Source organism: Macaca fascicularis, chromosome 2, assembly GCF_037993035.2.
Source record: "Macaca fascicularis isolate 582-1 chromosome 2, T2T-MFA8v1.1".
In the NCBI taxonomy this organism is placed as follows: domain Eukaryota; kingdom Metazoa; phylum Chordata; class Mammalia; order Primates; family Cercopithecidae; genus Macaca; species Macaca fascicularis.
This window is the reverse complement of record NC_088376.1, coordinates 132386983-132401324: the sequence shown is the minus strand read 5'-3', so window position 1 is coordinate 132401324 and position 14342 is coordinate 132386983. Positions and strand designations below refer to the sequence as shown.

The following is a 14342-nucleotide window of genomic DNA, read 5'->3' as shown; positions in this document are numbered from 1 at the left end:
AGCTATAACAATGGCACTACTGCCGTCCAGCCTGGGTGACAGAGTGAGACGTTGTCTCAAATATATATATATTTACATTAAGAGTGGCTCACACCTGTAATCCCAGCACTTTGGGAGACCAAGGGAGGGAGTATTACATGAGGCCAGGAGTTCAAGACCAGCCTAGACAACATAATGAGACCCCATCCCTACCAAAAAAAAAAAAAATAATAAAAATCAGCCAGGTGTGGTGATGTACAACTCTAGTCCTAGACACTTAGGAGACTGAGGCTGAGGTGGGAGGACTGCGTGAGCCTAGGGGTTCAAGGGTACAGTGAGCTTATGATCACGCCTCTGCACACCTGCCGAGGCAACAGAGCAAGACCCCATCTCTAAAAATAGAAAATAAAATAGTTTTTGAATGCCCGCTCAATGCCAGGTGTTGCTCTAGATCACAAGGATTCAGCTAGGAGTAACACAGACAAGGCCCCTGCTTTTATGGAGCTCATATTGCAATGGCATAGTCTAGCATAACAAGTAAACAAACAGATAAATCAAAGGAATATCAGCAAGTATAATTGCATTGAAGAACATAAAAGGCCATGACCAAGAAAACTTGAGGTCAGTTTTAGACAGGGTGGACTAGGACAGGATCTAGGAGGTGACATGTAATGAAAAGCAAGAGCCAGTTGTGCAAAAATTTGGGGAGGCATTACAAACAAAAACCAGTGCAAAACTCCTGAGGTGGGGCTGAGCATGACTTTTGTGATTTGTTTTTTGAGAAAGAAAAAACAAGGCTGGGCACAGTGGCTCACATCTCTAATCCCAGCACTTTGGGAGGCTGAGGCAGTCAGACCAACTTGAGCCTAGGAATTCCAGACCAGCCTGGGCAACATGGTGAAACCCCATCTCTACTAAAAATACAAAAAAAAAAAAAAAGTAAGGGGGCATGGTGGTACACATCTGTAGTCCCAGCTCCCCGGGAGGCTTAGGTGGGAGGATTGCGTGAGCCCAAAAAGTGGAGGTTGCAGTGAGCCATGATCTCACCACTGCACTCCAGCCCAAGCGACAGAGCGAGATCCTGTCCCAAACAAAAACAAAGCCAGTGTGATGAGAGTACAGAGATTAAGAGGCAAAGTGGTACAGGATGAGGGTTGAGAGGGAGGCAGGAGCAGGTATCAGACAATCTTGATAGCTAGCTGTGTGACCTTAGATCAGTTACTTAACATCTCTTGACACTCAAGTTTTCTCATCTGTATGCTGGACATAATAATAGTGACTTATATAGTATGTACTACATAAGGCACCTATAATAGGGTACTAGTATTCAATACTATTAAATCAGGTGAGGTATGCAGAGTATATCTCACAGGCCCACAATAAAAGGGAGCTATCGTCCCAATGTATTGCAATAAGGGAGTGTTGAGAAGGAAACTGAAGGAGGACTGGAGTAGGCGTCACACAGACGACTAACTAAAATTGGATCTTGCAGGTCAGGTAGACTTTAAATAGATGGGAGGGGAGATGGGAGGTGACATTCTAGGCAAGAGTTATTTTGTGGGCAAATGAATGAACATGGCAACGAACAAGGTACATTTGCCCAAGGTTGAAGACGTTGGCATGATCATGGGGACAAGATCATAGGTGAGCCTTGTTAGTCACACAGATAGAGGAGGCACATCCAGGCCATGGAAGGATGTTATAGGGAGGAGGAATGTGGCTTTTGACTTGCAATGTCAGAGGTCCCTCAGGCTGCAATGTTTGTGGCAGACTGGAAAAGAGGGTCCTGGCCACATGGGAGGCTTCGGGAAAAGCTCCAAGCTCAGTGGAATATAAACCAGACAGTGCATAAGTAAGGGGTTCAGACTGTAAGACTTTCTCTTCAGAAAGAAAAGAAATAATAGGCCAGGTGTGGTGGCTCACACCTGTAATCTCAACACTTTGGAGGCCGAAGTGGGTGGATCACCTGAGGTCAGGAGTTTGAGACCAGCCTGGGCAACACAGCAAAACCCCATCTGTACTAAAAATACAAAAATTAGCTGGGCGTGGTGGCGGGCGCCTGTAATCCCAGCTACTCAGGCACCTGAGGCACGAGGATCACTTGAACCCGGGAGGTGGAGGTTGCAGTGAACCGAGACTGTGCCACTCCAGCCTGGGTGACAAAGCGAGACTCTGTCCAAAAATTAAAAAGAAAAGGAATAATAGGAATGACTTCCTTCAATTATTTGGGCCACCCTTCTCGTTGTCTGCTCTGAGATTTCTTTCTCAAAACTACGCTGGGAGAAGAATGGCTCACACAGCCTTTGGCTGAGCCAAAGGAGGTAACTATAGTTATGTTCTTTCCAAGAACCCTGGCTCCAAAATGTCCTCTGTGCACTCCCCTGCAAGCGAAGGCAGAGTCTCTTTCTGAATTATGACCAGTTTGGGGAGGTGTCTCCTGGCTCTAGTCGTGTTTATTTTCAGAAGAAGTATGAGCGGGGCTGTTGAGGGGGTGGAAATTGGCCATTTCTACCTTTCTGGGGAGCGGGCCTGGAAAATTGCTGATGTCTAAGGGTGTCTCCTTGGAATGTCTTGGTCACAAGCCTAGTGCTTTTTCTTTGTCTGGTAAATATTTTTGGAAAGTATTTTCTTTCAGCACTTCCCTCCTGCCTCCCTTCGCCCCCGTAAAACCACTGAGTGAGGGCCCTCCCAGGATGCCGTCTGAGTTGCATTTTCCAGCCTAGATGCCACAAGCGTCTTTTGCCTTTGGTGAACTTTAAATAGAGGAAGGCAAAGCTGAAAGGAACATTTTGTCAATGAAAGTAGCTACTGTCTACAACTCATCCACAGACCAAGAGGAGAAACGGAAAAATAGATGGCAATTACATAATAAAAGCAGTGATGATGACCGACAACAGATTCAAGGTCACGTTATAGGGAGAGGGATAGAGTTTCTGAGATTACGCTTGTTAGTGCCTTGCGCAGCTCTGTGTGCAGAGTGAGTCTTTCACCCCTAGAGGGCAGTCACGGCCCTCCTGAGGCACCAGCCCTTCAGGTCACCATAATGGTTCCATCTCTTCACCCATTTCATTTTTTGTTTTGCTTTCTCATGTTTTGAAAGGCTTTGCTAAATAAGCTTTGTTAACCAAGAAATAACAAATGGACTTTACAACACAACTGTGACTTTTGATCACTGTCCCTTCCAATGGGACTGTGACAATGGGCCTTCTGTTGATATAATTCTAGCCAAAAATAAAACTTGCTTTGTGGTTGGTCTGCACTCCTGATAGGGGTGGATATGGCTGTCTTTTTAAGATATTGGTTAGGTCTATTATATTTACTGATGGGAAAACCTGACAAAAGCAAGTTATAAGCAATAAGTAACCTTGATTACATTTCAGTAGTAGAATTATGGGCATTTTAAAAAAAAATTCTTCTAGACTTTTTCCTCTTGATGAGATTGTGGGTAGATTTTTTTTTTAAATCTAATTTGTAATTTATCCTTTTAAAAAACTATTTCATATTATATATGCATGAATATCTTCTTTAATGTCATGGTTGAGCCCAGTCCCTTTTGATTACCTTCCCACTGCAACTGTAGTTTCTTCCACAGAGGTAACCAGTACTAGCAAGTTGCTGTGTGACTCTCCAGAAATATATCTAAAAATGTTCATCAATATTTAATAGTGTTTTGAGCATGCATCTGTGGTTAACATAATTGGTTTATGCTGTATGTGTTATTGTACAACTTGCTTCATTCTTTCATAGACACCATTCCATGCAAGTTCATACAAATATACATTATGCTTTCAATTTCTTTTTAGAGACAGGGTCTCACTCTGTTTCCCAGGCTGGAGTGCAGTGGCATGATCATAGCTCACTGCAGCCTTGAACTCCTGGGCTCCAGTGATCCTCCTGCCTTAACCTCCTGAAATGCTGAGATTACAGGTGTGAGCCACCATGTCTAGCCTGTTATGCTTTTAAAATCATACATCTTTCCTAAGAAAACTTTTGAGATCTGATACTATAAAATATGTTATATATTTTAAGACACACATTTGACCATCTGTGAAACTGGGATGTGTCTTTAAATCAGTGGCATCCTAAACTTGATGAAATATAGTGTAAGACTCTCTTAATGTCAGTCTCCTATCTTATTATGTTTTACACACAAGTGCAGTAGTTCTAAGGACCTCCCCTTGTGTTACTTAATCAGCTTATTTATCTTTATAATATTCCTGCAAGGAAAGCTGGGAACAGGTATCAAAAGCCTTGTCTTGTAACTATGGAAACAAAGACACACTCTTTCCAGCGTTTAACCGGCTAAGTATCAGAGACTGAGTCAGAAGTCATTATAAAAGCTGATTCAGCCGGGCGCGGTGGCTCAAGCCTATAATCCCAGCACTTTGGGAGGCCGAGGTGGGCAGATCACGAGGTCAGGAGATCAAGACCATCCTGGCTAACACGGTGAAGCCCCGTCTCTACTAAAAATACAAAAAAAAAAAAGAAATTAGCCGGGCGTGGTGGCAGGTGCCTGTAGTCCTAGCTACTCAGGAAGCTGAGGCAGGAGAATGGCGTGAACCCGGGAAGCGGAGCTTGCAGTGAGCCGAGATCGCACCACTGCACTCCAGCCTAGGCGACAGAGCGAGAATCCGTCTCAAAAAAATATAAATAAATAAATAAATAAATAAAATAAAATAAAAGCTGATTCAACCCTCTGGTCTCATTTTCTCCAGTACTGAAAGTCCTGGGTACTTTTATATACAAGTCCACTGGGTGGGGTGGCGGGGAGTAGGGAGGAAGAAAGGAAGTCCTGAATTCAAATCCCAGCTCTAGCACTTTCCTCACTGGCTTATTGTAAAATATAGCTTTAATGTATAAAGAGTTCCAACTTGGTTGGCACAGGGTCATTGCTCAATAGAGACTAGCTATTGTTATTATTACTACTGCTAATATTATTATTTATTCTCACTTTTCCTGTTTACTTATAATGAATACAGCCTAGAATTTTCTGATTTTGTTTTTTAATTTTTTACTCAAGGACTAAAAGGTTTTTGAAAATGTCTTCTGGCCCATTCTAGATTTTATTACATTTTGACACGCTATCCTACCACCATCAGCATGTTCTTAGATTGAATTTTATGTAAGCAAGTAAAAGAGGGTCTATGCCCTCTGGGAATTTATAGCCTAAAATGGATGAACTAGTTGGACAACCTCGGAAAAGGCACGTAAACAGTTCTGAGCCCCAGTGTCCTTTTGATACCTCAAGGGTCGAAATCTAGAGAGAACTGTTTATGAACTTGGTGAGGCTCTTGAGTAAGTAAAATAAGCAAGTACATGCTTAAATCTCAGTAAGCCCATAATATATATACAGAAGTGGCACTCAGAGAGTATTTGACCCTGTACTTTTTTTTTTTTCTTTTTGAGATGGAGTCTTGCTGTGTCACGCAAGCTGGAGTGTAGGGGCACGATCTCGGCTCACTGCAACCTCTGCCTTCTGGCTTCAAGTGATTCTCCTGCCTCAGCCTCCCAAGTAGCTGGGATTACAGGCATCCGCCACCACTCCCAGCTAATTTTTGAATGTTTAGTAGAGACGGGGTTTCACCATGTTGGCCAGGCTGGTCTTGAACTCCTGACCTCAAGTGATCTGCCCACCTCAGCCTCCCAAAGTGCTGGGATTACAGGCATGAGCCACCGTGCCTGGCCTTTTTTTTTTTTTTTTTTTTTTTGAGACAAGTTCTCCTTCTGTTGTCCAGACTGGGGTGCGGTGGCACAATCATAGCTCACTGCAGCCTCAAACTCCTGGGCTCAAGCAATCCTCCCACCTTAGCCAATCCTCCCACCTCAGCCTCCTAAAGTGCTGGGATTAGAGGCATGAGCCACTGTGCCTAGCATCAACCCTGTACTTTTTTAAAAAGCTGTGTTATTGTTGTGTGTCTGGTTTTTTGTTTTTGTTTTTGCTTTTGTTTTGAGACAGGGTATCATTCTGTTGCCTAGGCTGGAATGCAGTGGCATGATCACAGCTCACTGCAGCCTTGACTTCCCTGGGCCTAAGTGATCCTCCCACTTCAACCTCCGTAGAACCTGGGACAGGAGGCACGCACCACCACACTGGGCTAATTTTTTCTGTATTCTTTGTAGAAATTGGGTTTCACCATGCTGCCCAGGCTGCTCTCAAATTCCTGGGCTCAAGCGATCTGCCTGCCTTGGCCTCCCAAGTGCTAGGATTACAAGTGCTAGACGTGAGCCACTACACCCAACCTGTGTATTGTATTTCATTGAACCAGAAGTTTTCTCTTTGATTATCTAAAATATTTCATATTTCTTAAAAATGTAATATTAACATATGGCCTAGTTTTTTACCTCGAAAGTCAACTAATGTTACCAGTTTTTTGTTTTTCCTCTCAGATTTTTGTAATATATACATGCACATATGTATGTTTGTTCTTTGTTTAAGTTAAAAAATGGCTGTATACTTGCTGCTATGCATCTTGCTTTTTCATTTAATATTGTACCTTGGAAATTGTTCAAAATAAGTTTATAAAGAGGCTTTCTGGCTTTTTTTTTTTTTTTTTAAAGACAGGGTCTGGTTATGTTGCCCAGGCTGGAGTACAGTGGCTGTTCACAGCTGTGATCATGGCACACTGCAGCCTCGAACTCCTGGGCTCAAGGCAATCATCCTGCATCAGCTTCCTGAATAACTGGGACTACATGTGTGCACCACCACACCCATGTTCTTCAGCCTGTTTTATGGCTGCATTGTATTTCACTCTATAGTTTTTTGGTTTGTTTGTTTGTTTATTTTTGGGGGGGGTTGGAGGTTGGTTGGTTTGTTTTTTAGACGGAATTTCACTCTTGTTGCCCAGGCTGGAGTGCAATGGCGCAATCTCGGCTCACTGCAACCTCTGCCTCCCAGGTTAAAGTGATTCTCCTGCCTCAGCCTCCCGACTAGCTGGGATTACAGGCATACGCCACCATGCCTGGCTAATTTTTTTTTATTTTAGTAGAGACAGGGTTTTACCATATTAGCCAGGCTGGTCTCGAACTCCTGACCTCAGGTGATCTGCCTGCCTCGGCCTCCCAAAGTGCTGGGATTACAGGCATCAGCCACTGGTGCCTGGCCACTCTATAGTTTTAAATAATTTTTTTAAACAATATCCTCTTGGACATTGAAGTTATTTCCACCCCTTTTGCTATTTCAAATGATGCCACAGCGAGTGATTTCATATACAAATTATTTCTCACATGTGCAAGTTTGCCTTGATATACTCCTGGAAATGGAAATGCTGGTTCAGAAGCAAGTGCTTTCACAGTTTTTGTGCTCCTACCATCAGTATATGAGAGCAACGATTTCCCCACAGCTTTGCCAACACTGTATGTTGCTGAACTTTTCTGACTTTCTGTTGAATCCTTTTTCTTTGCTTTGCTCTCACAGAGGTCAGCAGAACTGGCTACAGTTAGACCACCGAGTTCTTGACCATGATTTGCCCAAGAAACCAGGCCCAACCGTTTTGCACTTTGCTGTGAGGTATGTATCCACAGACCCAGTTAGCATCCCTCTTTTTTTCTGTTATTTTTGGTTTTCGTGTGTGTTTTCTTTTCTGTGTTTTACATTTCTGGTGATTAGAGATAGCGAATAAAAAGAGGAGAGACCTATCAGAACATTATCATTTGAAAGAGATTCTCTACTGTCTGGGTCTGAGGACCAAGTTACCATAGATACTGTAGAGCTGTTCTCTTTGAAGATGAAGGATAGAGTTGCCTTCCTGTATTCCTCAAAGCCTCTTAGATCAATTTAGAGCTGAAAAACATGGGTAATATATTTTAATACATAAGCCTGTTTCTCACTCAACATATCTTTAAGATTCCTATTATTTGAAATATGACAAACATTTGCTATTACATTTTATGTAGCAATAATGTTTTCTACAGACTTGGAAATAATTGAATTTTATACAATTTGATGCCTTAATTTGAATAGAGCATAAAATACAAACAAACGCTTAAGGAAATAATTAACAGTACAGGGACCTGAATTCCATTCACATGCACAGAGACTGCTGAAAATAATGCAGAGTCCTTGACTTGTTCTCTGAGGTCTGCTTGGGCAAGTCACTTAACTGTATCCTGAAATGGATGCATTCAACTAGATCAGTAATTTCTCAAATCCATCTCATGCTAGAACTATTTTTTTAGTTCACAATCTAAAACAAACAAACAAAAAATGTTATAAGATGTAATACCGGCTGGGCACAGTGGCTCATGACTGTAATTCCAGCACCTTGGGAGGCTGAGGCAAGTGGATCACTTGAGGTTAGGAGTTTGAGACCAGCCTGGCCAACGTGGCGAAACCCCATCTCTACTAAAAATACAAAACAAAATTAGCTGAGCTTGGTGATGTGCTCCTGTAATCCCAGCTACTCATGAGGCTGAGGCATAAGGATCGCTTGAACCCAGAGGTAGAGGTTGCAGTGAGCCAAGATTGCACCACTGCACTCCGGGGTGGGCAACAGTGAGACTCCATCTCATAAACAAAAACAAAACAAAACAAAACAAAAACAGGAAGTAATACCTATGTTTCTCTACCTAGCTTGAGGTGAAATCATTACTGATGGAGCTGAAAGCCCTTCTTATGTGCTGACCCCCTCTCCCCACTTTCCTGAGTTTGATGAAAATTTTATGATAAATTTTGTTCTGTTGGTAGGAAGTTAAAAATGATAAAATGAGGTAAGGTGGTAAGTTTCTTATAAATCTAGTTTCTTCTCATAAAGCTAGATGAACCTGAAGAATTGTCCTGTATTCTGATTATATGTTAATTTTTGTTTTTTTTTGTTTGTTTGTTTGAGACAGGATCTCAGTCTCTCATCCAAGCTGGAGTGCAGTGGTACAATCTTGATTCACTACAACCTCGGCCTCCCGGGCTCAAACAATCAGCCTCTCAGGTAGCTAGAACTATAGCCACGTACCACCACACCCCGCTAATTTTTTGTACTTTTTGTAGAGATGAGGTTTTGCCATGTTGTCCAGGCTGGCCTTAAACTCCTGGGCTCGAGCATTCACCTGCCTCAGCCTCCCAAAGTGCTGAGATTACAGGCGTGAGCCACCATGCCTGATAATGTTAATTTTTGGAAGATGAAAATGTACTTCGTTTTATGCCATGAAGGTATAGGTTTCATCCTTTTTTGGGGGGGGCTTTTTTACTGATTAGCTGGCAACATTCTGTCACATTTTACAGATACTTTTAATTTTAATTGAGTCTGTTCCGTGAAATTCAAAAGTATGAGAATATGACAGAATACATTTTTAAAGAAATCTTTTTTGACCAGGCACAGTGGCTCATGCCTGTAATCCCAACACTTTGGGAGGCTGAGGTGGGAGAATCACTTGAGTCCAGGAATTTGAGACCAGCATGGGCAACATAATGAGATCCCATCTCTACAAAAAATTTTTTAAATTAGCTGGGTGTGGAGGTGGGTACCTGTGGTCCTAGCTACTCAGGAGGCTGAGGTGGGAGGATCGCTTGAGCCCAAGTCAAGGCTGCAGTGAGCCTTGATCATGCCATTGCACTTCAGCCTGAGTGACAGAGACCCTGTCTCAGAACAAAACGGAAAGTTCTTTTTTGTGTGAATCAGTGGGGATTGTGGAGAGTTGCTGCTCCATACTGAACAAATGAAGTGTTAGCCACTTCCAATTTCTTTCTTGCTTTTGGGTCTGAAATCTGGTTTAGAATATAATTTCTTTAATTAAATTGGAGTAACAACAACAAGAAGTAATTTAATTGCCAGAAGTAATTATATTTTTAAAACCCAGGAAGGAGGCAGCTTAGTAGTGATTTGTCTAGGAGCAGAGCTGGTATGGAAAAGTACACAGAAATCCTAAAGAAAAAAACCACTCAGTTTCCAGGAAAGAGGGTGACATGAATGCTTGTGTCCATGGCAATGGAAAAAAAAAAAAAACAGAACTAGTAGGCAAGAGGTTAAACAGCATATTAGTACTTAAGCAGGAGTCAGAGAATAGTGAAGTTTTAATCTTGTGTTGTGTAGGGAAAATGGCCCAACATAAATAAAATATACTTTTTCAGAGAGAATTATATTATCACTATAAACATTTCAAATTATATGAATGAAATGAAAAGTAAAAATTACTCTTCACCACCTCCAACCTTCCCCTCGACCCCCAAGTTTCCCCCATTCTTAGAAAAATAGGGTAAATCGTTTGATGAATTAATTTCTTTTTTCTTTGCAACTTGGAGATCTTTCCTTGGGTATATAAAAATCTATTTATTTAAGCATTAAGGCTATTTCTAGTTGTTATTAAAATTTAGGTTACAGCTGGCCAGGCACGGTGCCTCACACCTGTAATCCCAGCACTTTGGGAGGCCAAGGTGGGCAGATCACTTGAGGTCAAGAGTACGAGACCAGCCTAGCCAACATGGGGAAACCCCATCTCTACTAAAAATACAAAAAATTGGTCAGGCTTGGTGGTGGGCATCTGTAATCCCAGCTACTCCAGAGGCTGAGGCAGGAGAATAGGTTGAACCCAGGAGGTGGAGGTTGCAGTGAGCCAAGATCGCATTACTGCACTCCAGCATGGAGAACAGAGTGAGACTCCGTCGCAAAAAAAAAAAAAATAGGTTGCACCTAACATCATTGCCCTTTCATCTTTTGTGCACATGGTGTAGTGTTTCTGTAGTGTCATCTACTCAATGAAAGCATATGTCTTCAGAAAATCTAACAAGTACCATCTAGGTAGTAACCAGATTTGTGTAGATTCTTTGACAGCTAATATCTGGTCTGTTTGGGGTCACAGAATACCAAAGGAGTAAACTCTATCTCCCTTTCTGTACAGTCATTCATAAGGCTCTCTATCTTCTCCAAGCAGGTTCCTGAAATTCCAGAGTGACCTGCTGCTTGTTCATGAGTTTCAGCACTTACTTGGAGTGTTATCTCAAGAGTGTCCCATAATCACTTCGCATTACTTTCCCTTAACTACTTGCATGTTTAAAACCCTTATCAAGTTTTTAATTATTCACTTAGTTCTTCCTCCCAACAGTATAGTGAGATCATAATAGTCTTTGTTGTTATTCCAATTAAGTAGTTGTTTTTACTCCAATTTAATTAAGGAAATGATAAAGGAAAAGCACACGCCAAAGAATTTCGTGAACTGACCGAGGTCACTGTGGAGCGTAGCTGGTTCTGTGGAGGTCTTGCAAATGGGGTTGTTTTGTGCTCCAGTGAAGTGAGTTGCTCCTCAGAGGGTCTCTAGCCTCCTGTTTGGAGAAAACAGAACTATTGGTAATACTTCTATCCCAGTAGACACCATCAACAAATCTCCAGGTTGCTTGTTTGACTGAAGAGTAGAGAGCCAAAGATAGCATTTGGTTCTGTCTTGATGTTCGCTCATTTTAGGAGCCTCTGGAAGTGCAGGGGACCTCTTTTGAGATTGGGGTCCTCACCTCTTGCGTCAGCACAGTACTGCTGCATGCACTGGAACATGGAGCACAGAAGCCCCTCATTCATGGACACTGAGGTGTGTGGTCACCAAATAGTTAATGCACAATGAAAAAGAAGTCCCTTCAGTGATAGCATAAAGCATGTGTACCGCTGTTATTTTCAACGCAAACAATTAGAAGTCCTAATGCCAACAATGAAGATAGGTTCAGTAGGTTATGGTGGCACTTTTATAGTAAATGATGAATCACTTTAACAAAAGAGATTAGATGAAAAAGTACATTGCAATTCAGAGCTTCTCCAGAAGGCGAGGCAGGGCATATCTGAATCATCTTGGGAAATTTTTCAGACTACACAGTTACTCCCCTCCAACTCCACATTCCTAGCCCAGATTCTGATATAGTGCCATGGAGGGAGGGGTGCATTGTCCAGCCCTCTCTCCACCCCTCCTCTTATAAATCATTACTTTAATAAGTCACTGTTATCAGGGATGTTGTCATGTATCTCATCGTTCATGCATCTGAGGAGAAAAGATACATTGTATCTGAAAAAGATAGGGAATGAGTGTCCTTCTGTAAAACAGAGATTACTATTTATGCCATGGGAAGTTCAAGTGATCACACTGAGGTTTTTTGAAGTTGGTATGTTTTATAAACATATATAGATCTGTAAATACTGAGAAAATTCCTGGAAGGAGCTACACCAAGCTGTGAAGAAACATTTCTTCCTTCATTCATTCATTATGTGTTAGAGTTTTGCTACGTTGTGCTCTGCCCCATTCTAGGTCTGAGGACCCAATAGTGAAGAAGGCAAAAATCTCTACCATCATAGTCTGCATACACATAAACAAATGCATTCATTGTAGAATAACAGTTTATCCATTCATCTGATAAATAGTTGCTGATTTCCTGCTACGTGCCTGGCCCTATACTAGATGCTGGAAATCTAGCAGTGGTAGAAGAAAATGACAAAAATCCTGCAGCCATAAAGCATACAGCCTAATGGAAAGAGACTGACACTAAGTAAAGTAAACCTGCAAAGCATCTTATGTGAGGGGTTATGGAGGAAGTTCCATTAGGGAGGAGGAAAAGGGAATATTAGCAAAGCTGGGGCTGCAATTCTAAATACAGTGATCAGGGAAGGCCTCCCAAAGAAGGTGGCATTGAACAAAGACATACAGGAGATGAGACAAGGACCCAGGACCCAGGCCCATTTCTGGGGAAGTTTCTTCCAGGCCAGGGGAACAGCAGGTGCACAGACAGGTTGGCAAGAGCATGCCTGGTGTGTACCAGCCCCTGGAAGGAAGTCATGTATCTGGAGAGAACCTACAAAAGGGAAATGAGTAGGAGTTGGCATGGGGTTGGCCTGTAGGGTATTGGGGCCTATGAGTTTTGAGCTTGAGAGCATAACCAATTTCCATTTTAAACAGACTCACTCTGGCTGCTGGATTGAGGACAGACTGGAACGGGGCAGGAGGGCACAGCAAGACCAGTTAGGAAACTGTTGCAATGGTCCAGGCCAGAGGTGAGTGGGGTGGACCAGACTGAGTCTCACTCCACATTCACCAGAGATGGTACAAGTTGGTTATGAGAATTGAAGAGAGAGCAGGGGATACAAAATGATTTTGCAAAGCATTATGCAAATGTAAGGAATTTTTTTATTGTAGCATTTATGAAAAAGAAAAATTCCATGAGATCTTGCTCTCAAGAAGTTTTCTCTCTACCGAAACGTAGCATAAACTCCAGCAGGCCCTAGGCTATTTGACAAGTATTGTCTCATTTACTCCTGAGCTAAACCCTGAGGTACTACAGATTTGAAGGGTTAATAAATATCTGGTTTATATTCCCCAGGATAGAGGGAGCAGCTCAGAAACATATGCTGCTTCTGCACAGAGAAAAGAAAATATGTAAAGCAAAAGCACATAGTGTTCCCTTTATGACTTCAAGATTAAACCTTTGTCTTCTTTTTTCCAGTTATAAAATCTCAAAGAGGTGTGCTACATATGTGTGTGACCTCTGTGTGTATAGACGCACCATAATTTATTTAGGTACCATAATTTATTTAACCAGTTCTCTATTTCCATAGGAGTCCAAACTCCACCAGGTTTCTGGGGGACTTCCCCAGGCTGGGGGTTGTTATCTGGTCGCCATAAATTATATTCCACAAACATATGGGCCTCTTGGTAATGCAGCCCAGATGTGAATATTTGAAAGGCTTGACAGTGAGGAGCAAGCAAGCATTTAACTAGGAGTGCAGGGCCTTGGCGTGACCTCACTGGAGAAGCTCATATTCCCTCAGAGGAGGGCAACCTGAGGTGGCTCAGGCCGGTACCACCTTGTTCCAGTCAAAGCCAGAATCTTGGCTTCTTTCATCCCCTTTATTATTTGTTTTGTTTTTCATTTCAATTGGTCTTCCCTCTTCTTCTCCCTTCTTTTCCTCCTCCTCTTTCCAAGTCACTTTTGCTGGGTCCTAGGACCGCATGTATCCACTCAGTGGTACCCTAAAGCATTGTCTGCCACTCTTAGGGCTGAGAAGAACTCACTTTCCTACTGTAGTAGGAAAGTGCCTTCTCATCACTCCTGGCCTGGTCTTTGGAACGTTAGATCTTTAGAAAGAGTTTAACTCAAGGAACATCATGACTACAACCCATGAGTCCTCATCATTCCACCAGAATTTTTTAAAGAGAGCCAAATACACGTGACACATAAAGACAGACTGTAGTAAAGAGGGAGACTTATTGACATAGAAAGATGCTCCCAATATATTCTAGGTGAAAGAAGTGGACCACAAAAAGTCCATGCGATATGATAACACTCTGTGTAAAATATTGTATAAAACATCTGTACAGATAGAAACTAAGCTGAAAATGTTAACAATAGTTAATCTCTAGGTAGGATAATTGTAGGGACGATTTTTATTTTCTTCTTTTTCGCT

At 42.1% G+C, this 14342-nt stretch overlaps 1 protein-coding gene across 18 annotated transcripts in view; it reads left to right on the top strand.

Annotated features, from left to right (window-relative positions):
- FRMD4B (FERM domain containing 4B) overlaps window positions 1-14342 on the top strand; it is a 360118-nt gene that overhangs the window by 221502 nt on the left and 124274 nt on the right. For 13 of the 18 annotated variants that reach the window (XM_074032676.1, XM_074032681.1, XM_005547586.4 and 10 more), the window contains one exon: window positions 7394-7486. The exons of the other annotated variants lie outside the window; for them this stretch is intronic. Coding sequence is in view for 5 of the 13 variants with exons in the window: in XM_005547586.4 (XP_005547643.3) it covers window positions 7394-7486 (93 nt within the window). In the remaining 8 variants the exon portion in view is untranslated. The remainder of the gene's footprint in view (window positions 1-7393; window positions 7487-14342) is intronic. 18 annotated transcript variants of the gene reach the window in all.